The sequence below is a fragment of the Eretmochelys imbricata genome, chromosome 2, assembly GCF_965152235.1.
Source record: "Eretmochelys imbricata isolate rEreImb1 chromosome 2, rEreImb1.hap1, whole genome shotgun sequence".
Taxonomy (NCBI): Eukaryota; Metazoa; Chordata; order Testudines; family Cheloniidae; genus Eretmochelys; species Eretmochelys imbricata.
The window spans coordinates 10,270,879-10,297,363 of record NC_135573.1 but is presented as its reverse complement, the minus strand read 5'-3'; the positions used below and the strand labels follow the sequence as shown (position 1 = coordinate 10,297,363).

The following is a 26,485-nucleotide window of genomic DNA, read 5'->3' as shown; positions in this document are numbered from 1 at the left end:
CAAGGGACAGATAAAACTTTAGCACAGCAGCCTACAGACTGACATAGAAAGCTTTTCCCACCTTTACATATTTTTATGCAATTAATTGCTTGACAGCCCTACTAGAAACAGATAGTAGAAGACCAACACAAACAAAGAAACAAAATATACAACTCAGTACATTCCCAGCAACTGCAGTGTGATGGATAGGGCACGGAACTGGAACGTGGGAAACCTGGGTTCTATTACCTGATCTGCCATAGGGCCACTACCAATAGTGCTGTGCTACTGCCAAGCCCAGAAACGACAGCTTGGAACACAAAGTAGCTATTTCGTCTTCCCTCCATGCTGGTAAAACAGCCTCAAGAAAGAGTTGAAAAAGAAAAATTTTACTAAGGGACTGGCCTTTTCACTGTTAAAAATTCATTGTTTGAAGAATAAAAATCACCATCAGATCTCAATGGAGGAAAATGGAATAAGTAATGAGAAGTTCTTAAACACCAAAACCTATGTTTTAACACTTAAAACCTATGTTCCATGTTGGTGGCTCAGAACAGATTGTCTTTAAAAGGCTGCTGTTAGTATTTAAGAGCCCTTTACAGTGCTCCTTATGCAGAAAGGATTCCCACCAATATCAAATGGGAGTTTTGCCTCAGAAAGGAGTGCTGAATTGAGCCCAGAATAGTAAATTAGGACCAGATCTTGAAAACCCTTTCTGATATGAACAATTCTGATTAATACTGGTAATCTCACTGCAATGAATTAGGACTATTTGTGTAATGGTTGCTCACTTGGGTAGGATTATGACCTTAATGCAGACCTCCCCCATTACAATGATCCCAAGTTTTACAAGAGGTAAGGTACATGTATAATCTAGGAATTTTGGAGGAGCTGCACAACTAGGAATAGTGAAATTAAAGAAGAAAAAAAAAACGGAGTTGAGTATTAGGGAATCTTGACAATGATCTACTAGGCTGTAGAACAGTCTCCTAAGGAAAGATCATTGAGTGGGACATTTGAAACTGAGCTGGACAAAGCACCAGAAAAAAATGCATCAAAGGGAACAATTCTGCACTGATTGGGAAAGGAACTGACAGTTAACGCAACTCTCTTCCATCTCTAATTCCATAATACTGAAATGTATTTATATATACACAGTTGGAATAATGATTTTTCAGTATGCCACACAAAATGTCTTTGAAATGTATTTGACAGTCCTTTCAACTGTGTTCCAATCTAAGAAAAAACTCCTTGCATTCTAATTTGTGTGTGTCAGGAATACATTGAGATGGGAATATCCATTGATGTTGGGCAAAAATGAGTTTGCTGCTCTCCTCACCCCTAATATGCATCCCAAAGCAGATCAACTGTTAGACAAATGCAAATTTCTTCAAACACAAATATAATTTACTCATTAATCCATAGATATTTTCAAAATTACCAATACTCAAATAGAAGGCAGTTTTGATACAGTTGTGTGGGGTATTCAGGCAATATGCCAAAACTTGAGTGAATATTTAGAACATACCCGTTCATTTTTGTCTGTACAGAAGAGCCTGGTGTGATGCCTTTTCTGCACAACAATAAATGTAATTCCAGGCTGGTAGTCCTTTTCTAGTTTAATGCATGCTTCTCTGATAGCCAGCAGTTCATGGTGGAGAACCTAAGTCAGAAAGAAACACAACCGACAGAAAAATGTGATAAATAGGGTGCATACAAAGTTAATAACATCCAGCAGATTATAAAAATAATTATACTGCTACTCATTAGCTATTTAGGGCTTGTGGAGAAAGACATGGAAGTTCATACAAAGTTGAGTATTAGAAAGAGGATTTGGCATATATACAAAGACTGGGGAAAGAATGGGGTAAAGTCTAAGAACTGATTCAAATGAAGACAGCAAGCATGGAGCTTACCAAATTTTATGAACTTTTTAACGCAATAAAGTGTGAAATTATTTTAAAAATACTCAGTAAATATTTTTAAAAAATTAAAGCAGAAAAACTATGTATATATCTGAAAAAATATACTAAAATACTTCATTAAAACATGAGGCTTCTGAGAAAGAAAAATAAATACAAAAAGATGTTTGCCAATTTTGTGTGGGGCAAGTGGAAAGAGGTAATGTATCAAAGTAGGATTTAGAAAAATGGGAGAAAATCAGAAATCTTACATACTTTTTTTTTATTTTTTAAAAATCATTGTTATTAGACTGTGCACTCAAACTTCAACGGTAAACCCTTGATTTGGTCCCAGATATCAAATACACACCCAATTTTCAAAACTGAATGACATTAAAACATTTTCTTTTGTTGTGAAAGAATGTGCAATCCTTTTGTAAAAGGAGAAGTAGTAAGATCCTGAAAGCTGTGATGATACTTTTCCTACACTGCTTGGCCACTGCCTGAGACCTTTACAGAGGGGAAACCAGGTTTACTTCTTTTCATAATTCTAATTTTGCATACTGCATGACTTTTGATTATACAACAACTCATAAGTGTGAAGAATCTAACCTGTTGAAATTGCCCCTCAGAAACACCATCTCTGTAGAAAATAATGCGAGTTGGTTTAAATCTGGTTGATTTGTAGAACTGAATAAGCAGCTCCCTGACCATGGCAGCCAAGTCTTGGATGATTTCTTGACGATGCTGCTGGACACGCACAGTGGCGCAGTATCGATTAGGGTGAGCATCCATGCTTCCTACAACCTGTTTAAAACAAACACACGCACACACACACACACACACGACCCATGCTTAATACCAAGCCAATACAAAGGATCTTCTTTAAGGTTATTTTTTGAAAGAACACATTTAAAAACAAAGACTAATGATTCATTACCTCACTAAAAATGCTATAATCTATACAGTTCATAAAGAAAAGAGAAAATGCAGTCAAAATTATCGTGTGCATGGGAAAAGTTTTCAGTATTGAGCTCTGGGCTACCTGTGACTATATATAATGCTAAAACTGAAGAATTAATATTTTATTTGTGAAACAAATCTATGAACTTGTGTTCTGAAAAACTGAAGGAATTTTTAAAGCACAATCTTAACACAGACTTTAACTAGAAAAATATGTTTTCACAACTGGTTCAAAACATAGGGGTGCCCTGGATTCCCAACTGATCCTAGAGTCCCTGGTGGCCTTTGTGGCAAGGAATGCTGCCACCCCACCCCATCTGCACTTAGCTGACCAATAACAATCATTCCTCTTGGATACAGACTTCACTGTTATCCACGTCTTTGTCACTTATAAACTGGATTAATCCAGTATATTAACTCTCCATAAAACCACTTGCAAGGTTCAGATAGCACTTAATGCAGCAGCTTGTCTGAGTGCATCAGAATGATCGAGAGCTCACTACACCAACATTCTATAGACTTTATTCAGCATGGGACTACCAGTGCATTTCTGGGGATTACTGCATAGTTTGTGTTCATTATAAGACAATTCACCACAGCCTCGTAACGAACCACAAAAAGTACAAGGTCTCCAAAATACACTGTGTAGAGTGTCTCAGTACTATTATAATATACGTATTTATAATATATGTATTATATTATGTAGATATGGGGGGTTGCTACCCATGTTTTATGACATTACAGTCAAAACTCCATTTTTGTGCAATGTTTGAGTTATTGTATAAATTAGTGTTCCCTCACAAATATCTGAGTAATTATTACCACAATAAACTCTCCAAAAGAAGTTTCATTAGACTATGTAGTAAAATACTATTTAATACCATAGTGTAGGATAACAGTATCCTTCACAACCTCTGTAAAAAAAAACAAACAACTAAATTTAAACAGTAACCTCAGCAACGATTACCACTGTTTACTCACTGCAGCAATGGAAGGCTTTTTTCCGTCTCCAGCTGGTGGATGAGTTACATCTGCACCCAGGAATATGACAGGCTGCTGAAATACCGGAGGCCTAATGAAAACAAAGTGAAAGTGATAGCTAGCATTTATAGAATGCTTTTCCAATATTAACTAATTAATCCTCAATACACCTGTGACATAGACAAGTACTATCCTCTTTCACACCTAATTGTGAAGTATTTGTATTGCAGCAGCATCAAAGGTCCTGATCAGAGTTCCATTGTCCTAGGTGAGGAACACACATACTGACAGGTTTCAGAGTAACAGCTGTGTTAGTCTGTATTTGCAAAAAGAAAAGGAGTACTTGTGGCACCTTAGAGACTAACCAATTTATTTGAGTATAAGATTTCGTGAGCTACAGCTCACTTCACCGGATGCATACTGTGGAAAATACAGAAGATGTTTTTTATATATAAGCTATTACCAGCAGGAGAGTGGGGTGGGGGGAGAGAAAACCTTTTGTAGTGATAAACACCCATTTTTTCATGGTTTGTGTGTATAAAAAACATCTTCTGTATTTTCCACAGTATGCATCCGGTGAAGTGAGCTGTAGCTCACGAAAACTTATGCTCAAATAAATTGGTTAGTCTCTAGGGTGCCACAAGTACTCCTTTTCTTTTTATACATACTGAGGAAGACACAAAGAGCTTGCAATCTGCTTTAATGGGGAAACACAGAAAGTTGTAAATTGTATTTCTCACAATGTATAGCATCTGAAAAAAACGTGTCCAATTCCACAATGCATACCTTAAGTATACCAAAATATTTTTTTTAAAAAAATCTGAGTTTTCTGTCTGTTTTATAAAAAGACAACAAAGTCCCAGAGCTTTAGCTATTTCTCAGGGATGCTTCAAAGTAACTTTTATTGAAGTACCTCTCCATCAATTGTGTTGTGAGTTTTTGGCTAAATCTGGTCAGTCTGAAAGCTGACATTCTAAGAAGCGACAGAGGAAGTACACTGAAACACCAGGCTAGATGTTGTAAATTTCAACTCCCCTCTCCCAACAAGACACTTTATTTTAAAGGGAGTTTTTGTTTTTTTATCAAAAGGGTGGTGGGCGGGGGAGGGGGCGCAGAGGAGAGTCACTATGTAGACTCGGCAGCTAATTTTAAAAATTAAGTTTCTCAGTATTTCAAAGGCGAAGAGCACTTTGTGTCCATCTTTCAGAAGAAATGCTTGGACAATGTCATTTTAAAACTAATATTTCAGAATAATTTTTTCTTTTCCTGGCTGAAAGAGTAAATTACAATCAATTAAAACAATTCTATGATCAACAAAAAAATCCACTTGTTTAGAATGTCAATATCCAACACCAGTCATGTTTTGGTGTGAATGGTGTTTTGTCTGTCTACTTAGTTCTATTTTCACGAGAGAACAGTTTATGGAATGAAAAGTAGGAATCATATCTCTCTGAATGTCAGTGTTTCAAGTTGGTGGGTTTGGATGCGAGGAAAGAGCATGTCACTTAGCGAAGTTAAAATGTTGCCAGTGCTAAAGCCCAACTTTTGAGGAGAAAACTGTTACTAATCCACTGTTGTACTTTGCACATGTCCATTGCACTTCAGGTGTGCGTGCGCCCACTACACTAGTGTCAGAGATTTTTCTGTCAGCTGTACCCATTGGGATGGCATGCACATGTACTCTCTGCCACATGTACTGCTGCATGATGGCATAAAAGAGTGTAACCGCCCCAGTCCCCTGCAGTTCCTTCTGATCAGAGAGACTTTGATATAGAGGGGAGGGAGGGTGGATTGTGGACTGGATATGTGCCACACATCTCAAAGAACTACCATTACAGAATGGGTTAACAACTGTTTCTTCTTTGAATGAGTGCAAATGTCCCTTCCACTTCGGGTGACTCACAGGCAGTTCAGTCCAGGGGTGGGACTGGAGGCAGGTAAATAATGGTTCAAAGACCACATGTCCAAATCTGGCATCATCTCTAGACTTCAGGAGATGGCACAGAGAAAAGCTTAAGTACGTACTCAAGACCAGCTGCTGCTCTACAAAAGTTCAGTATAGGCACCCAAGCCAGAAAGGCTGCATGTGATCTTGCTGAATGTGCTGATCGGTGGAGTTTACAGGAGGAAATCCATAACGAGATTCCTTTCATCCTGTCTGCAACTGCCACGAACAGTTGGAAGGATGACCTAAATGGTTTCGTCCCATCCATTCTAGCGTCCATTGTGTGAAACCTCTCCTCATCTTTATGAGTATGAGGCTTAGGGCAGGACTACACTACAGCTGGGATCAGTGCTCTGAGATCAATCCACCAGCAGTCGATTTAGCGGGTCTAGTGAAGACAACAAACCTCTCTCCAGTCGACCCCTGTACTCTACCCCCAATGAGAAGAGCAAGGTAAGTCAATGGGAGAGTTTCTCCTGTTGACTACCAGCAGTAACTCAACCTAAGATATATTGACTCCAGCTACGTTATTCAGAACTGGACATAATACTCCAGTTGAGGCCTAATCAGCATGGAGTAAAGTGGAAGAATTACTTCACATGTCTTGCTAGCAACACTCCTGCTAATACAGCCAAGAATGTTTGCTTTTTTTTGGTGACAGTGTTACACTGTTGACTCATATTTAGCTTGTGATCCACTATGACCACCAGATCCCTTTCTCCAATACTCCTTCCTAGACAGTCATTTCCCATTTGTATGTGTGCAACCAATTGTTCCTTCCTAAGTGGAGCACATTGCATTTGTCCTTATTAAATTTCATCCTATTTTCTTCAGACCATTTTTCCAGTTTGTCGAGATCATTTTGAATTTTAATCCTATCCTCCAAAGCACTTGAAACCCTCCCAGCTTGGTATTGTCTGCACACTTTATAAATGTACTCTCTATGCCATTACCTAAATCACTGATGAAGATACTGAACAGAACCAGACCTGATTCCTGCGGGACCCCACTCGACATGCCCTTCCAGCTTGATTGTGAACCACTGAGAGCTACTCTCTGGGAACAGTTTTCCAACCAGTTATGCACCCACCTTATGGTAGCTCTATCTAGCCTTACTAAAGTTAAGATATACCACATATACCACTTCCCCCCATCCACAAGGCTTGTTACCCTGTCAAAGAACGCTATTAGGTTGGTTTGAAATGATTTGTTCTAGACAAATCCATGCTGACTGCTACTTACCACCTTATTATCTTCTAGGTGTTTGCAAATTGACTGCTTAATTATTTGTGTCATTATCTTTTTGGGTACTGAAGTTAAACTAGCTAGTCTGTAGGATGCATTTCATCAGGCCCTGGTCCCTTGAAGACATCTAACTTGTCTAAGTAATTTTTAATTTGTTCTTTTCCTATTTTAGTCTCAGATCCTACCCCATTTTCACTGGCATTCACTTGTTAGATGTCCAATCGCTACTAACCTTTTTGACGAAAACAAACAAAAAAGTCATTTAGCACTACTGCCATTTCCACATTTTCTGCAAACCCCGATGTAGGAGGTGGACTGAGATTACAGCCCATTCCCAACTCCGGGGCTGGAGTAGCAGCCAAGAAGAAATTGCAATGTGAATTCCTCTCCCACAAATATCCCACCTGTCATTGAGTAACGGGCGTACTCTGTTCTAGCTCTTCCCTTCCCTTCTAGATTGGTCCTGGTGTCAAGTCATAAAAAGAATGATAACAGTGGTACTGCAGTGGACAGAACTGCTTCGTCTTTGGGAGAGGAGAGTAAACATCCAACGACTAGAATCTTCAGGCTATGACATTGGTCATTAGTCTGCTGTGAAAAAACATGTCGGTCCCTCAAAAGGAAGATCTTAAATGCTGTGCTGGATCTCGAGGATGCCCTGATGACTGGAACCATGAACATCTATGTATTGCAATGGATAATGCTGTGGCTCTGGCAGCATCCAGTGCAGCCTGAACCAAGGCCCTGGCTACCAACCTTCCCTTATCCAATTCTGTGAGAAACTCTTGTCTCACCTCCTTTGGCAACTTGTCTGTAAATTGTAAAACACTGTCCCAGAGGGAGAAACGAATAGTTGCTAACTTTCCATAACTGTTGTTCTTCAAGATGTGTTGCACATGACCGTTCTACTGTACGTGTGTCTGTGCCTCAAGCACAGTCGCCGGGAATTTTTCCCCTCAGTGGTACCTGTCGGGGTGGTTCACGTGCTCATAACGCTGGTATAAAGCATCCAGCTGATCCCACTCCCTCTCAGTTCCTTCTTTCTGGCCAGCTCCGACAGAGAGAGGTAGGAGAAACAACAAGAAGTACCAGCGGCACCTTAGAGGCTAACAAATTTATCTGGGCACAAGCTTGTGTGGACTAAAACCCACTTCATCAGATGCATGGAATGGAAAATACAGTAGGTATATATATGCATATATATGAAAATACAGTAGGAAGATATTTTATATATATATATATATATTTATCTATCTTCCTACTGTATTTTAGCAGTGGCATATTCATTCTCTCTCTCTCTCTCTCTCTCTCTCGTTTTTCCCTTTGAGTGATTGTACATGTGCATTCCACCGTAGGTGACTCCCAAGCAGTTGCATAGGTGGTGGGATCGGAGATCATGGACACACTGACTGCAAAACAGCTTGACCAAATTTGGCATCATCCCTGGTCTGTTGCATTATGGCGTAAAGGGAAGCAAACATGTGCACCAATGACAGAGTTGCTGCTCTGAAAATGTCCTGAATAGGGATCTGCACTAGGAATGCCACTACTAAAGGTTGTGACCTTGTGGAATGTGCAGTCAGGTTAGCTCGTGGCGGAACACCCTCCTGACCATAACACATGAATACATGATGTGATCCAGGACAAAATTCTCTAAGTAGAGAAGGGGAGACCCTTCTGTGATGTTATCTGATTAAAATATAACCATGTAGATCATTGTTGCTACCACTGTTATATAATTGCAAAGAATCTTGTACAAAGTATGTCAAGTAAGGTGTCTATGGAAAGGTTATGATTTGCTGAATCTGATTATGCTATTTGCATGCACTTACCATTTTTGTATCTGAAGTTATGAATATTAACTATGTATCTGTATTTCAAAAGTTTGCTCCTGTGGCACTTAGCCAGCACATTGTGAAGGAACTATTCAAATTAAATGGCCCATCAAATAACACTTAACTCACAATGGAAGACTCCTATCTACACTTAATGGACTTCCCTGTGAACCTTCTAACTGGAGTATGGGTAATGGCTTCTGCTATGATTAAGTGAAATCATGCATGTAATCACATGTAGAGTCAGTGGGGGAGCAGGAAATAGAATCCAGATCCCTTGCCACCTATGCCCTGAAAGAGATGTTCTAGTTCAAACAGGAATTAATTCAGGGAAGAGCTGTGGCCTATTTTATACAGGTCAGACTAGAGATAATTACAATGGATCCTTCTGGCTTTATAATCATGGTTGTTTACTCCATAGATTACAATCAGCCTGTCAATAAGGGAATATTAATTTTCAAGATGACGTCTATTTGTCATTAGATACAATAAGTAAACAGATTGGGTAAGGGTTATTTCAAGTGGAAACTCAAACAGTATTGCAAGCTCCAATTTTCAAATAAAGCAGCAATGTTTTTTCTTTATAAACTGACAGATTCCAATGGGAATGATTTTTTTAAAAAATAAGTATTTCTTTGCAGTATCCAAATATTGCAGCAGAGTGCTAATTACATTAAAATCCAAAAGTGAAATGGACTAGAAACTGATTATAAAACCAGAGTGAAGCACCATAATTAACAAAAAGTAAATTCATTTTTAATAGTTTTAAGGTTATATAAGTAACAGGTTAAAAAAAGTAAACTATTTTAACCTGATTCATGGGTCCCTTAACATATGGAAATAAAACAAAAAAAACTTCAAAATCAACTTACCTCCCTTGTGGCAGCAAAATGTTATTTACTCCTCCTAATTTGACATTGATCTTTAAACAAAGATTGGACAGAGTTTGTGGTGTTGTTCTTTGCACATTTTTCATCTGAACACACTGCGTAGCCATCCCCAGCACAGTGTCACCAACACGCTTTACTTCCGCTGCCAAGACACAAGGAAAAATAAAAACTATTCAGATATTCTTAAATAAGAAATAAGAAAAATGGCATTCATTTAGCTATGATCACTTTCTCCCAGAATGTTATTGGTTCATTTGTTTAAACTTATTTTCTCCTCACTGATACTGAGTTTATACTACCATCCTTCTACTGAAAAGATACAAGTTTTATTGGAGTCTAGATGTACAATGATAATTGCAGATTTATCATTTCAATTGCTCCCTCCCCCCCCCTTTTTTAAAATACCGTTACATACATTTTAAAACAGTTTACGGAGGCACTGGTTGCAACTCCCTGGCTAAGGCCAAGTTTTGAAATGGACTTAAGGGTATAAATTTCTATTTTGTTCCACATGTAGGTAACTCAATTTTCCAGTGAAATTTCAGAACATTAATTTATTAGACCTTTGAATTTTTTATGCAGCCTTTTTATTTCACTCTGTCTAATAATTTACTATGAAGTGTTTGAAATTAAGCTCTGGCTGAAATCTTTCAGAGCTTTTAATATTTTATTATCAACATACCTTTAAAACAATGTTGTACATCTATACAGAAACTGATACAGGTGAATCTTGAGCAAATAAAGTACAAAAGATTGTTTAAGAGAAATTTTTAGGATCATTTTTAGGTTTTTCCCAGAGGTTGGTGGCTGGAGTAGATGGAGTTTTTTGGGGGAGTTGATTTTTGTCAGGTTTTCTTTGTTACTTGTGACTTTCCGCTGATTGCGGGTGGACCCAAAGATTACGATGGTTGTACCTTTAATTAAATTTAAAAAAGTAGCGAAAACTTGGCCTTCAGAGGTGGCCATGAGCTCAAGTTTCCAGCTTATATTATGTGCCTCATTGGTAGCCCAGGAGAAAAAGGATAGGAGGAGAAGAGGGAATTAAAATAAATAAAAAGAGCTGGTTGAGAATTAAGAAGTGGACAGTTTCAAAGGTCTGGAGCACCCTTGAAGGAAGGAAAGAAAATGTAAGGCCCCTACTATTTTCTTTGTGGAATTTTATCTAATTACTTTGAAATACGTTTTTGGTGATGGTATTCTTCATACAACTTACATACTGGTGACTCAAACACCCTCCATCTCCCATATATGTGATCCATATGCACTGACCATAAACTGGAGTCTTCCCTGGCAGAATGACTACCACAAGCTGTAGCCCAGCATAGGTGTTCTTTAGATGTCTGAACATAGGTTCCACACTATCTGCACCCTGGGCGTATTTACAGAAACATGGCTGCCCCTGGATTGGCATTCCTGCATCTCTTGATATCTTCCTCAGTTGTTCTGTGAAGGACCTAAAGAATGCAGATACATTAGATTACTATGAAGAGAGAATGAAACATTCTCCTTCTCAGTTATACTGGTACAATGCTGTTGACTTTGGACGAGGTTGCATTGGCATAAGAACAGAATCGGACCCAGTATGTGTACATTTTTTCATATCAACCAAATATCATTTAGCTTTTAATGAAGGGACAAAGGGGAGAAGGAACAGGGAGAGAAACTCTGTCAATACTCCCTAATATCGGAAGCTTCAATATGCACCAGCACTCTCATTCACTACAACAATACAGTGGGTATCAAGGTACATGTATATAAAATCACACCATAATGGCAGATATTATTTCTTTTTAACTTCTTTGTGACAACAGTGTCTGGAGGGCATTTCCTATTGGACTGAGCTTAATTAATTAATTTTACACAGGTAAGCAAAGTCAATTTCAGCGTTGGTTTACTTATAGAACCCCTATTTTTAATCTTCTGACCTAAACCCAGAAGTCCTGGTGCAGTGGTCTAAGCACAGGTCTGAAAGCCTGGTTCTAATCCTAGTTCTGAAACTGGCTCCCCACTTTTGGCTTCTACCAAGTTACAACCTCTCTACTTCAATTTCCTTATCTATAAAGTGGAAATAAGATACCCTTTGACTCCACAGTGGTTTTATGTGGACTTCAGTTATTATATGTAGTAGAATAGATAAATGCCAACTTATTTTTATTAATGCTATCATCCTCCAAAAAACAAGTCTCCAGAACTAATGCTAAATTCCTAGCAACAAAGTTTCCCTTATCTTAAAGGAAAACTCTTCAAACAGATTTAGTTGAAATTAGTCAAGTTCAAGACCTTGAAGACTCCAGCCTAATGCTTGTTACACCCAAAAACTAGCTACACTTCTACCAGCCAGCCTCCCTCCTCAAAAGAAACAGTAGCACTGAGGGAACACCATCCCTTCTCCCTGCACTCCCAACATCTGAATTCCAGAGAGAACCAACAGAGGATATCTGGGAGCGAAGAGCCCCTTCCTTCTGCCCCCCAGCCCTGTGCAGGGGTTTGGGGAGTCTTAAAAGAAAATTTCATGATCATCCCTGACAACAGCTGCTCGCCAGCTCAGAACAGGGCCCCAAACAAAAGGAGATGTCTTCCTGACTCAAAAGTCAAAAACAGCAGCAGCTCTGTGGTTGCGCTGCTGGTAACTAACTTCTTACAGGATCTGCCAAAGTGCATTCCAGCAAGCTCCTCCAACAGAGCAGCACATGAGAGGGCTACACCTGCCCACCAGCTAAGGAAGGTGTATTGTCAGTTTCAGAGTTCTGTCAAAAGTACAAAGGAAGCAAAACTAAAGAGAATTTTTTTTTTTAAATAGTTTTTCTGGGCTAGTAATCTTAGGTAACAATTTTTCTTCCTAGTTGCTGTGCAAGACACATATATACAAAAAAGGAAACTGACTATATACATAGCACTCAAATGCACAAACTAACTAATGTTTTTCATTTGGTAACTTAAAATAGTAACATTAAAAAGTTGATGTTCAAGTTTGTCATCTACTGTACAGCTTCCAGTGATGCAGAACGAATCAAGGCTGATCTCACAGAGAAGGATCTTAAGAGGGGGGCAGTTCACCGTATATTCCATTGTTTGGATGGCTTCTTCACATTCAGATATGGATTGTCCTTCATTTTCCAAGTGTGTAGGAGATAACTGCAACACCCATATGAGCTTCTGGTACAGTTCACTGTGATCCATCTTACGTGGGATACTGAAACGAGGTGGTTGGTCTGCAGGATCCATGTTCAGGTTTTGATTCATGACCCTTATGTTTACTCACAGCCTTCGCCACTTGTCTTTTGATGACAGTCCCGAGGTTTTGAGAGCTTTGGCAGCTAACCAGAAGGGGTTCCTGGACTTAAGGCAGCATAGAATCATAGAACATCAGGGTTGGAAGGGACCTCAGGAGGTCATCTAGTCCAACCCCCTGCTCAAAGCAGGACCAATCCCCAACTAAATCATCTTGGGGTACACTGGAGATCTTTATAGATGGGCAAGTCTGGATTCGTTATTGTGCAGTCATATTCACGTATTACTGCAGCTTCTCTTTGTGGGGATAGTGGTAAGATATGCATGAGGGCAGAGAGCCAGACAGCTGCTGTTGACTTCAGCACTCCTGTGACAATTCTCACAGTGTTCAACTGCACACTGACAAGTTTCATATGTACACTACCATACAGACAGGCAATACTCAGCTGCTGAGAAGACAAGGGAAAAAGTGGCTGTCTATAAGGTCCAAGCATTTGTGGATTATATTGTTCCTAGTCTTTATTTTGGCAGCATTCTCCGTCAGGTGTAGTTGCCTCACATACCACTGATCCAGCACCACTCAGAGATCTTTTGGGAAATCCTCGTGCCTAAGTTTGTTTTGCAGGAGGTGACATTCAAGCTCTTCTTTGCAGTTTACTGAAAAGTTTACTAACTGAAAAAATATTTCCCTTAATCTTTCAACTACAGTAATTTTGGGTATTGTAACAACAGTGGGTAGAAAGCTTTATGAATAAATTTGATTTGTAAGTTGACAATGTCCATTTAAATAGGTCCAATGCAGATATAGATTTTTTCAGATTAAAACAATTTATAGAGACATAATATAGAGACACATGTACATTCGACATTTCAGTGATGAAAAGTGTTCAGTAGTAGACATTTTTCTTTGCTTCGATTGCCTTCTTTCTTCCTTGCTCATCTCCATTTCTTGGAAACCCCTATCGATGGCAGGCACCTTGCCTTATCCAGTGCTGTGCACATTGCTTTAGATATTAAGGATTTTATGATACTAGCACACAGAAAAAACAAACAAGAGAGACATACTGGCTTGTACACCATTGAAAACATAGAATTCTATGTTTGTGACAGGGAAAATACAATAAATAGTTTACAGCTTCTAAAGTAAAGTAGAGATATAACAAAGGGAAAAGATTTTTTTTTTTAAATACAGCATTTAGAATATTACTGCAAAAAAGCACAAGGTACAGTAGTGCTACACAATCCACTTCTTTCAAAACCAGTAAGGAACCAAAAATCTTTCTAGGAAAAAAGAAAAAACATACTTACTTAAGATGAACTTCAGTGCACTGTCGCTGGGGAGCAAAGCAGGCAATTGCCCAGACCTTAATTTCAATTCCAGTGTGAAACTGTTTATTCCTCATATCCCAAACCCCTTGAACTGGTGTAGCAATTGCTTTATTCTAGAAAAAGAAGGAAGTGGTAGATGGCTAATACTTCCAAAAAAAATCCCCAAACCCCTGCTTTGCTATAAGTATTGGTCTATTCTATAGTGTCAAGTCTGTGCCTAAATATTAATCCAGTTATTACACAGATCACTATCCTTCCTATCATTACAGCAACATACGTTCAAGTACGTGAATCTGATAATTTGTGAAATTTAGGAAGAGATAATACAGTTTATTCAATTTTTGAATGCTTTTTAAAAAAAAATACAAATCCCTATATTTGTTACAATAAAAATCAGCAGAATATATATGGGTAGTAAATGGGAAGAGTAATGAATGGCTGATAATTAATACATACATACATACAAGCTTGCAGTTCTATAGCTACTTTCCAGGAGTTCAATACAGTTTGCAGGAATTAATTTAGCCTCACAACAGTCCAGTAAGATAGGTAAGCATCATTACCCATATTTTATAGATCAGTAAACTAAGGCACATAAAGGTCCAGGGATTCACACATGGTCACAGAGAAAAGATATGTGGAAGATCCGAGAACAGTATCCTGGTTTCTGAACTCACAGTCATATAGAACTAAGTCTTTCCCCTATCTAGTAGACAGTACTCTGAGGAATTCGCTACAAGATCACAAGTTATATAGGCAACAGAAGATGAAGACTGAAGTAAATCTCAGGATGGGAATTATCTTAATTGGTATGGATATCTAAAAGTGTGCAGCTTTTCCTCATATCTTTGACTGAAAATGCATTCTTCATGTTTTGTTTTAATTTTAAATTGTACTGCAAGGTTTCATGAAAATCCAGGATAAATTGAAAGATCAAGATATGTCCTTAAAATTATGACCCTCACTGAAATTGTAGGGCAAACATTTCAACAACAAGGGTAGACACAGAGGCAGTAGCAGGAACAGTGTGAACAAAGGAGCAACCTATACATCCACTCCAGACCCCTCAAAGCCCCAAACTCTAGCTTTTACTCTGTTTTATTTAGGTTTTTATACTGCACCCACCAGCATGGTATTTGAGTATCTTCATTACCCTTTGTGACATTAGAGACCACCCTCTATAGCAGTCTTTCCCAAATTGTGGGTCCTGCCCACCAGTGGGTCGAAGGAAGGATCTAGCTTGGTCACCTGTCACTGCCCCCCCATATCACCCCTTGCCTTACACATACCCTCAAAGAATTCCACCATCAGGGCTGTCCGGCATTTAGGGGATGGGGGAAGAGTTAGGCATAAGGGGAAGTTTGCCCCAGATGCCCAAACCAAGTGATGTTGCAACATGGTACACAGAGTTGCAGTGCCACTCACTCAAATTTTGTTGTGTGGAGGGATTGCTGGGCCAAATCCAAGTGGTGCTGCGATTCAGCGTGCCAGGTTGCAATGCCTGAAATGGGGGGACAGGAGCTGCTGATGTTGGGTGAATGTGGGGTGGGTTCCCTCTCCAACCCCTTTCTCCCCAACCCGGGGCCCCTCCAGCTAGCTGCGGCTGAAGTAGTAGGGGGCAGGGCTGGAAGAACAAGATCAAGGGCCACAGATTACTGATTGGTACCTTTTTGGTGCTACTACAATATAATAAATTTCAGAGCTGTTGAACATTCACAACTCCAGATAGAGTTTTCCTCAAGTCAAATAGAGCATTGGGTGTTTAGCACATCTGAAAATGGAGACCTTAGGTGTCCTAAGTTAGGTACCCAAGAACAGAGGAACCCAAAATTAGAGGCCACTTCTAAAAATGTTGGGCCTTAGCTTTCTTGTCTCAGTTTCCACATCTGTACTATGGGGATAGTATTTCCACATCTACCTCACAGGAGTGTTATAAAGGATTAAATTAGTTCATGTATGTAAAGTGACTTGACAATGATAAAAGTTATGTAAGTATTATGGGGGTTCCCAATGGAGTTACACCCAGGACTGAACTGAAGCACTCATATTAAAGAAGTTGTCAACTACTAAAAAGGAATCATCCCAGACACTGCAGCATCTCTGTTTACATACTCTGCCTCCATACAGGATTGAGGGAGGTTGTAGGACTCTCCCAGTCACATCAGTCATTTCATCTTTGACCATTATTCCAAATTCACGAACATAAGGATCAGTGTTAAAACTTGCACTTCGCATCTAAAAAGAGAAAACAAATGAATATTTCTAGTGGCAAAACAAAGTCCTTTTTGCATAAGTGACCCAAATTTTCAAAAGTATTTTCTAATTTTAGTGCCCACCTTGGTCACCTGGGACCTGAATTTTGGTGATGCCAAGAATTCACAGCTCCCATTATAACTCCACTTGTAGGTATGGTGCTCAGTACTACTTAAAATTTGGTTCCGGGTGTCTGAAACAGGGCACCTAAAATTAGATGACTCTTGAAAATTGAGGAGGTTATAAATATTTTTAAGCACCTCATTAACTGATGACATGAGAAAGTGTTTTACAGTTTATTACAAACTGTGTTTATTACCTGTAATAAGCACTAGATAGTAGTTCATTAACTTCAAGAGAAAAGCTTTGTTCCATACTGTACCTCTGTTCCCTCCACAGACAAACACAGCACTCACCAATTTGCTAATCTCTTCTTGACGGTCAGGTGCTGATCTGGCAGTTGCCCGTATCATAGTGGAAGTTTGATTGTCAGTTAGCTTCTTTATACACCTTTGTCCTGCCACTATGTTGCACACCTAAGGTAACCCCATACAAATTGAGTTAAAAATTCAGAAAATATCTGTTATACTTTTCTATATTTATTCCTGCAACAATTCCCTAAGCAGTAAGATAGCTGTAAGAGAAAACAAACATTTTTAGCTTGTGCTTTTTTTCCCTTTCTTCTTTCCAAGAATACAGTATTTTGATGAGTTTACTTGCCTCAAGAGGAAGGTATGTATGTTTCTGCTCCTGTCCAACTTGTAAACATGGAAGGTGAGGATAACGTAAAACCAACTTGTGTCTGTCCTTAAAATATTGAGCTACAGTGCATTCAACTGTTTGTCCACTCTCCTGCTGAAGTGGGAATCTATAGGAAACCAAATGTGAAAACCAACCATTTTACCAACAATACTTTCCCAAACTTTCTCATAATGTATTTTAGCACAATGAAAGACCCCATGACAGAGAGAGAGAGAGAGAGAGAGAAATATATTATTCTCTGTAATGGAGTGGAGCGAGCCTTCCTACATTTTCACTTTTCAGGAGAGAGAAGTCTACAGAGGGTTAAACACCTATCACAGGGGTTCTCGGACTTCATTGCACTGTGACCCTCTTCTGAGGATAAAAGTTACTACATGACCCCAGGAGGGGGACTGAAGCCTGAGCCCGCCCGAGTCCCACTGCCCCGGGTGTAGAGGGACCAGGGCCAAAGCCTGAGCCCCACTGCCTCTGGTGGGAAAGGGGTCGAAGCCAAAGCCCAAGGAATTCAGCCCCAGCCAGGGGGCTTGTAACCTGAGCCACACTGCCCAGGGCTGAATCCCTCTGGCTTTGGTCCCAGGTGGTGGAGCTCGGGCTTCGGCCCTGAGCTCCAGCAAGTCTAAGCCAACTCCGGCAACCCCATTAAGTTGGGGTCGTGACCCACTTCGGGATTCGAATCCGCAGTTTGAGAACCGCTGATCTATTAAAAAAAACAAAACAGTGCATCTTAGGGAATGGTCTACATCTACAATCTTCATCCCCCTTTTCTTGGAACCAAAACAGAGTGTATTGTTTTTGCTGCCTGAATCCCTTAAGATCTAGAGCAAATATCCAGAAAATGGGCATCCAAATGGCCTGACTGACAATCACTGTAATGGTATGTATCTCCATTCCCATGCCATGGGAAATAACAGATCTGCTATAAGATGTAGTACCGGAGGAGTTAACCGCAAGTCAGTCAGAATAAACAGCTCTTCATAAACCTATATACTGTTAAACAAAATGGTGGTGTAAGTCTCTCACATCTGTTAAACGTTTCACATGTAACCTGCCCAACACCAAGAGATTGAACTACATCTCCTAAAAACAGTTTAAGTGAGGGTCTGTCAGAAGTAAAATATTATAGGCATTTTAGCGTTGAGATATAAATGTACCAAATGCAACTTAATTCTACTTCACTAATTTAAGATATTAATATAAATTAGTGGAATCCTGACAAAGCTTTAAGGCCCATGTTGCTTTAAAATGAAAAAAGAAAGAAAAAAAAAGTGTATGTATGTATGTATATATATAAAAAACTTATCACGTTTTATTACCACTGAAAAAATACAAAGAAGCCCAGCAACAGAACAGTTAACTACCAGTAGTTGCTAATATTGTTCAGGTGTCTTATAGTAAAAAAAATATGCTGATTGCAGCCTCATTCTTTGCATTTCTTTTAATACCACTCAGCTGCAATATATATGCATATTTTGAAGTTACAAGACTTTTAAATAAAGAATTCCAAAAATAAAAGGAGAAAATTGATGAACATTAGTGCCACGAGAAGCACCAAAGTTTAGGAGAACAGCTGGCAAAAGTTTTGGCTGTTAGAGACAATGGAGTGTAATACTCATTTTTAAGTATGTAAATCAGCTGTAATTATACCAGTGTAAATGAAAAGAGAATCGGGTCTATATGTTGCAGAGGTAACATTCAGCCTACCTAAAAAAGGTATCACTTTCTTACTAGCCAATTATTAAAATGGCCAATGTCATCAATGGGCTTTCTATTCCTGCAGCAAGTGTGGAAATCCAAAGGGGGGAAAAGAAAAAATTCAGGTGTGAACAGCTGGTGGGGCCAGATTGAAGAGGGTAACTGAGCTGTCACAAAAGTCCATCTTATTAGTAAAAATATAATTAAAACATAGAAAAGGGAGAGATTAGTTTGATGTCTATTTTTAGTATAGTTTATTTTTAAGTGCTTGAGACGTGACAACTGAAAGTATCATTATACTGTGACAGCTTCCTATGTTGGTATACGTCAGTAAGGCAGGTTGATAGCTTTCCATGACAAGAACTGGACCGGATATCCACAAATTTGAAGATATTCACTGTACTACCATTTTAAAATACTATAGGAGCAAAAGGAAAAAAAAACCAAAAAACCATATTTTACGTTTGGTGACTTGCTGGTCGTCTGGTGACATTGCACACTCGGTATTTTCTCTTCATTTGCCCACAGTGTGTTATCTCCACCTTTAGACCTAACAATATGAAAACATGTATCACTACTTCATTTCTTCAAAACCATTTTCAATCATTTAAATCTTTGGTTACTTTTGTTCTCCTATTACAGTCTTGTTATAATTTGTAAGTAATTAGGAATTCTTTATTTTTTGGACTATTCAAGTACTATACTATGCATGCTCAATAAACACGAAAGTTAAAATCCTTCTCAAACCTTAAATAAAAAACCAAAAAAGGTGGGTAATGCAGCAAGTTGTCCTTTTAACTTTCCTTTCCTCTTTTTACAGGTTTCCCCCACTTACGGATACGTGCATTTGCTAGTAGAGATGGGGGGAGGGGGGTGTCTTGGCTACAAAATGTACAAAACCAGTTGATATAAATGGCTTGACTGTTGCGCTGCAATTCTAGAATTAGCATCCATTCATTTTCTCTAATTTCCCACACACGGAAATAAAATTACTATAAAGGAGCAAAATATATTTTCAGTTCAACTGTTAATGAAACACTGAAGACCAGACTGGCTAAGGAAACAAGCTGTAAAATGTCAGCTACCTCAAGGATTTTAATGTCTTGTCAGTGTTCATGGAGATGTTGGAAAAGTGTTAGTTCTTATAGAGAAATTATTTAATATGTGCCACATGTTCGGGCTTACATACAATTTCACTCAAGTAATCAACATTTTTCCACATATAAATCAATATGGTAACCCACTCAACCAGTTACTAAACAAGATCAGTCAAACTTGCAGCAATAAAAAACTTACTAACTACTAAATAACAAAAATAACGAGTAGTCCTTGTGGCACCTTAGAGACTAACAAATTTACTTGGGCACAAGAACTCACAAAAGCTTATGCCCAAATAAATTTGTTAGTCTCTAAGGTGCCACAAGGACTCCTTGTTATTTTTGCTGACACAGATTAACACAGCTACCACTCTAAAACCTGTTACTAAATAACACTGGTTAAAGATTCATAAAAGTTTTGCTTGGTAAGAATCCTGAAGGATATCCCAAACCACAAAAAACAGAACAAAACTGTCTGTCTAGAGTTAAAGAACAAGCATTACAAATCCAGGAAATTCAGAGGTAAGAAACTTAAAAGCCCAAACACTTGAATGTATGAAAATGCACAGTTAAGGACTGTAACTCTACCACCACACAAGTGTCTAAGACACAGATGGAAGGCGGCTGAGGCAGACCACCTCATTATTCATAAAAGTTTTACGTCAACCATCACTACAAATACAAACAAATGCTTTACAGGAGGTCAAACTAGATGATCACAATGGTCCCTTCTAGCCTTAGAATCTACAAATATACCCTTAATCAGACAGTGGCTGTGCAAACTCCAGCCTTTATACAGCCATACCCTGTGCACAGAAAGGAACACACTCATTTTTTATTTCAAATTATTTTTTAAAAATAATCTATCCCAGACTCTAGCACCCTTGGATACAAGGCAATTGGATTGTGTTTTTAATTAAGACAAAAATATCAGGAAAAAAAATAAATTCAAAAGCCTTCTACCACACAGAAGAAGCCAGCTAATTAACCTGAACTTTCCCCATTTAACTACAAACTTGGGTCAATGGAAGCTGCCTTACATCAACCTAATAATGCATGCATCTACACTACTAGCTCCCTTCCACCAACCTAACTCACCTGTAACGTCAACTTAATTACTCCACCTCTATGAGAGACACATTGCTTAACTCAATGCTGATGGGTTGTCAGAGAGGTAGTATAGACACACCATTGTGTAAGGCAACTGAATTGGCCTCCTGGGAAATTCCCATTTTCTGTTTGACCAGTGTGGAGAGCTTCTGGTGACAACATCTCAAACATGCTCCAGCCTGGAGTACACAGGAGGTGGTGGATCTTATTGGTCGGTGGGGGGGAAGAGTCTGTGCAGGCACAGCTCTGATCCAGCCAAAGAAACAGACATCTATGAAAAGACTGCACGGGGCAGAAGAGCTACACCAGGGACATGAAGCAGTGCCGCTTGAAAATCAAAGAATGTCAGCAGGCATACCAGAAGAGGCCCTGTTTACACACAAACCTGCATTGCATTAAACTGGTTTAGTCGAACTGGAGTAAACCCCTGTGTTGATTCTCATTTCAATGTAGCTTTAATCTGTTCCTAATTAACTTTTGCTAAACCAAATAAGCCTGGTTTAAACCAAAAGAAGAGAGTGCCCATAAAGCTTTTTGCACTGGTTTAAGTAAATCAGTTTAAAAGCACACATTTTAGTTAAAAACTCATGCAATGTTGTCTGTAGACAAGTTCTCATTGACTTCACTAAAATTATATTAAGGATAAATATGGGCACACACTCCTACAGTAGGAGGAAAAACAGGATGGTTGAGGACTGAAGTATAGACCTGACTGCTGCAATTCTTAAAGTCTTGTTAAATATTTTAGGTTATGGCTACACTATAGCTTAAGTCAACATAAGTTATGTCACTCAGGGGTGTGTGGCTAATTCACACCCGAGTGACAACTTATGCTGATTTAAGCGTTGGTGTGGACAGCACTGTCGGCTTCTTCTGCCGACATAGCTACCGCCGCTTGTAGGGGCTGGAGTAATTAAGCTGACAGGAGAACTCTCTCCTGTCGGTTTGGCACAGCTACAGTAGAGAGCTTGAAGTGGTGGAGCTGCATGGGTGCAGCTGCACTGCTGTAAATTCTCTAGTGTAGCCATAGCTTTAGGCCTTATCTACACTACAGAATTTTATCGATGCAAGTTATGCATATAGCCACTGCTGTAATTAAACCACTGTTGCATGTCCACACTATGCTTGTGTCGGTGGAGCGCATCCACAATAGCAGTTCTTGACACAGACAGCAGAGTACTGTGGGTAGCTAGCCCACTGTGCAATCGGCCACAGAGTGCTTTGGGGAGGTTACAATGGCTCACGGGGGCAGGTACAGCATCACAAGATGAAGGTTTCTCAATCCCATTGTTCCATGGGCATCCTACTGGATTGCGAGATGCTTTTCAACTGTCCTGGTAACCTGCCACTCAACCATCACTGTCAGCATGGATCCTGCACTGCTGTTCAGTATTGTGCTGTGCATTATGAACAGAAGGCTATAGAAGAGGAGCCCAAGGGGGGGGAAAAGAGGGATGGGACTATTCAGCTGGGGGATGCTTGAAGGAACATATTAACACTGAGCCACAGTACTGTATGTTGTTGTAAGTGCTGAACCTGACATGGTTTTTTGCACCGTGCTATGAACCTTGTAATGATTGCTATGTGTGCCCAAAAAGTAACACATTTTAAATCAGCTCTCAGTAATATGACAAAACTGACACTGCTGAACACTAACACAATAAGCCCACAGAAGTATGTGGCGGGGCGGGGCAGGGGAGAAGAGAGAGAGAGAGAGACACACACACACACACACACACAGTGTTGGGGGAGAGTGAGTGTGTCAGCATGCTGTCTCTTCTCTACGTTAAGACAGCAGCCAGAAGCAACCAATCCTGAGGCAGACAGCTGGTGTCCCCTGGCCGCCCCCCTCAGCTCAGCGGAGACTGGTACACCAGCAAGAGAAGGGGACACCTGAACATCAGCCTCAGCCTCCACCTCCCTCCCTGGCTCTGCACATCATGAGTCTCTTTCCCCCCCACCCTCCCACTCCCAGCAGCATCCCACCTTGCCTGCCTGCCGCAGCGTGCCTAGTGCAGATAAGAGCAGAATTCCATGTTAGTGTTTTGATTCCACGATTCCCTCCGAGTTCTCCCACAGCCTCCTCTCCCCACAGACCAAAGAGATTTACCCCCTCCCCTGTAGTCCAGGCAGGAGTGCTTTTGCTGCTCAGAGCCAGCCTGCTCAGCTGGGCAGTAGCTCTCCACACTAAGGAATTTCAAAAACTTTTTGGGGCTTTGAAAGGGGTGGGGTGAATGTCCATTTAGCTGGATGCAAGGCAGCAGAGTTCAAAACAGAGAGCAGAGCAGTTACAGCGGGCACTGAGGGATACCTTCTGTAGGCCAGTTACGGCAACGTAACAAACGCAGTGTCTACACTGACACTTTGTCGATCTAACTTTGCCACAAAAAGCTCTACACCTCCCGTTTTATTAAGTCAACATAAGTTATGTCATAAAGTTTTATTTTGTCAGCAAAGCAGGAGAATTTAGTCAGTGGGAGGAGCATTGTAGTGTGTACACCTCCACTGTTTTGTTGACAAAAGCTACCTTCTGCCGACAAAACTGTGTAGTGTAGACAAGGCCTGAGTTATAAGATGCTTCTGCTTAGAATAAGACACTTTTGTTATCCAATCTCTGTTCAAAAGCATACATATAGGATTCTACGTCTGTCAATTTCTATCAGAAATAAATCTCCCCCTGGCACCCAAACTTACCTTGGCACTTGGAAGTTCACATCACAAAGAATTAAGAAGTTTTGCTCCAATTATGTAATTCATACCTTTTATTTCTTTGGTAAACTTTACCCTTTGGGAATCCGTGAGAGGTTTCTGTTGCTCTTCAATACTCTTGAAATCCAAAACTTCACATACAAACTCAATTACTGGCTGTGCCTTATAAAATGCTGTTGCAGACACTGCAGACAAAGAGAAACACACCTGTGCAATTAATTACATTACTGGAGACTTTACAGCTCTGAAGAAATTCTTGAGAAGTCCAGCAAATGGGATTAATTTGAATCATTTCAAATGAACAGGATGGAACACAAATGGAGAGCAGCACAGTACATACCATCAATATTAAGCATCATTTTCCAGAGTGAAGGTCTGACTGATTGATGGAACCCAAACCAAACTTCTCTGCCACCACCCAGAGGGTTTGAGCACCCTTCAGATGCAGTAAAAAAAGAACGGCCAACAGGAGTATACCTGCAATCAAGAAAATAAACCCATTAACTACTGAATCAGATCTTATAATTAAAATAGAAAAAAATCCTATATTAATAAAGCTGCAACAAATACAAAAATCATTTACATTCCTTTCAATGCTTCAAGTTTGTGTGTGTGTGTGTACACATCAAATAAAAACCCTACACACACACACACACACACACACACTATTTACAATGTCAGGACTAAGTCTATGTATCTTTTAACTTTTAATGAATCATTTTAAGAGATTTGCTATTCTTCATGTTTTATATGTTATACTGATAACTGTTGACCTTACAGAAAATACAAGCCAAAGAACTTTAACATAGTTCAGTATGCCAGTGCAGCCACAATTCAGTAAGGGAAAAAACCTAAACAATTTTTATTTAAATCTTGCAGTATAACAATTGACCCCACTTAATATTTTCTAATTAATCATTATTTTTCATAGTATAAATGCATGACCACCATAAAAGAGAAACTATGGATTTATCACTTTGTTTCCTTTCTAAAATATGTATTTTTAATTTAATACCACAATTTTCAAACAAACTGAAAAGTATATTTGTTACTATTAATCTATTTCAAACTTACTTATGTTATTATTTTCAAAATTTGTATATGAAAAACAAGAATATCACCGGAATATGTAGTAATGGGTCAAATCTTGAAGTCCTTGCTCAAGAAAACTTCCAGTGAAACCAATGGAAGCTTGGTCTGAGTGAGGTCCAGCTGAGATATTTTTAAGGTGTCTATCAGATTGGTATCTCAGCGCAATACGAAATCAGAGTCTAACAAAAATCAGGTTAATCTTTTCCATTATCCCATGAAAAGAGGTATGAATGTAATTATGCAAGGGAGGGAATTTTGCGTGTTGTGACAAACTAACGAAAGTGAAAAGAAAAGGAGTACTTGTGGCACCTTAGAGACTAACCAATTTATTTGAGCATGAGCTTTCGTGAAAGTGAGTTTTCCCCCTTAATGTCAGGATTTGGCAATGATACTTGCACTTTTAACATATAACGCGACCTGTTACATTTTGGGGATCACACAGACCAGTAAGGGATTCTATCACTGCTTGCCTTGAATGGTCTTCATGCTGCGCTGCTATGGCTGAGATCCTTGACACCAGTATCAAACCCACAAGCAGAATGTCTCACCCTGGTTCTCACCAGCCTAGTCACTCCTCGCAGGGTGACACCAACATCCCTTCCAGTCTTAAGTCTCCCCAAATCCATCCTCCCCAAGTTCTTAAGTACCAGACACTTGGATTGTTTCCCTCTGGTTCATCACCTCTTCAGGAGTGAAACCTGCTCCCACTCAGTTATCAGTTCACTTTGGCGCACACACACACACTCCCCAAAGTTTGCACAACAGACACCTGCTTCATGTGAAAATAATCAAAATGTTTATTTAACAGAAAAACCACAGACACAAAGATGAAATAGTAAGGAGGAGCTAATATATAAACGTTACAGAAAGAAAGAAAGAAAGAGAAAGAAAGAAAGAGAAAGAAAGAAAGAAAGAAGCAACCTCAGGCTTTACACTTCCATATTAGATAAAATCCCTTTTCTAATACAAAAAGAAAAGGACTACTTGCGGCACCTTAGAGACTAACCAATTTATTTGAGCATAAGCTTTCGTGAGCTACAGCTCACTTCATCAGACGCATCCGATGAAGTGAGCTGTAGCTCACGAAACCTTATGCTCAAATAAATTGGTTAGTCTCTAAGGTGCCGCAAGTACTCCTTTTCTTTTTGCGAATATAGATAACACGGCTGCTACTCTGAAACTTTTCTAATACAAGTTACCCATTGCTCTTGAACAGTTTTTCTGCCTATCCCTAACTATAGTGGGGATTCCCCATTTCCTTGGCAGGTTTCTGCCCAGAGGCTGTTGCTCAGTTTCTGGATACCTTTCACTTGAAAACCCTTCCACTTCAAAGGATTTGCAGTTTTTTTCCCCCCCTTCAAATCACCATAGATATTTAAAGTGAGACAACTGGGGATTTCCCCAAATGTGTTTTTAATAACTTTAACAGCCCATCTTTGTCTTTTCTTGGGTTGCACAATGGATTGTTACC

At 39.4% G+C, this 26,485-nt stretch overlaps 1 protein-coding gene across 4 annotated transcripts in view; it reads right to left on the bottom strand.

The window, feature by feature from the left end:
* Positions 1–26,485, bottom strand: part of AGO2 (argonaute RISC catalytic component 2) — a 108,346-nt gene that overhangs the window by 21,692 nt on the left and 60,169 nt on the right. For all 4 annotated transcript variants that reach the window (XM_077809751.1, XM_077809752.1, XM_077809754.1 and 1 more), the window contains 12 exons: positions 24,263–24,399; positions 23,973–24,107; positions 19,469–19,556; positions 17,273–17,420; positions 16,969–17,088; positions 16,412–16,534; positions 14,279–14,412; positions 11,009–11,193; positions 9,722–9,881; positions 3,825–3,915; positions 2,493–2,687; positions 1,508–1,642 (listed from right to left, as the gene is read on the bottom strand). In XM_077809751.1, coding sequence (XP_077665877.1) covers positions 1,508–1,642; positions 2,493–2,687; positions 3,825–3,915; positions 9,722–9,881; positions 11,009–11,193; positions 14,279–14,412; positions 16,412–16,534; positions 16,969–17,088; positions 17,273–17,420; positions 19,469–19,556; positions 23,973–24,107; positions 24,263–24,399 — 1,651 coding nt within the window. The remainder of the gene's footprint in view (positions 1–1,507; positions 1,643–2,492; positions 2,688–3,824; positions 3,916–9,721; positions 9,882–11,008; positions 11,194–14,278; positions 14,413–16,411; positions 16,535–16,968; positions 17,089–17,272; positions 17,421–19,468; positions 19,557–23,972; positions 24,108–24,262; positions 24,400–26,485) is intronic.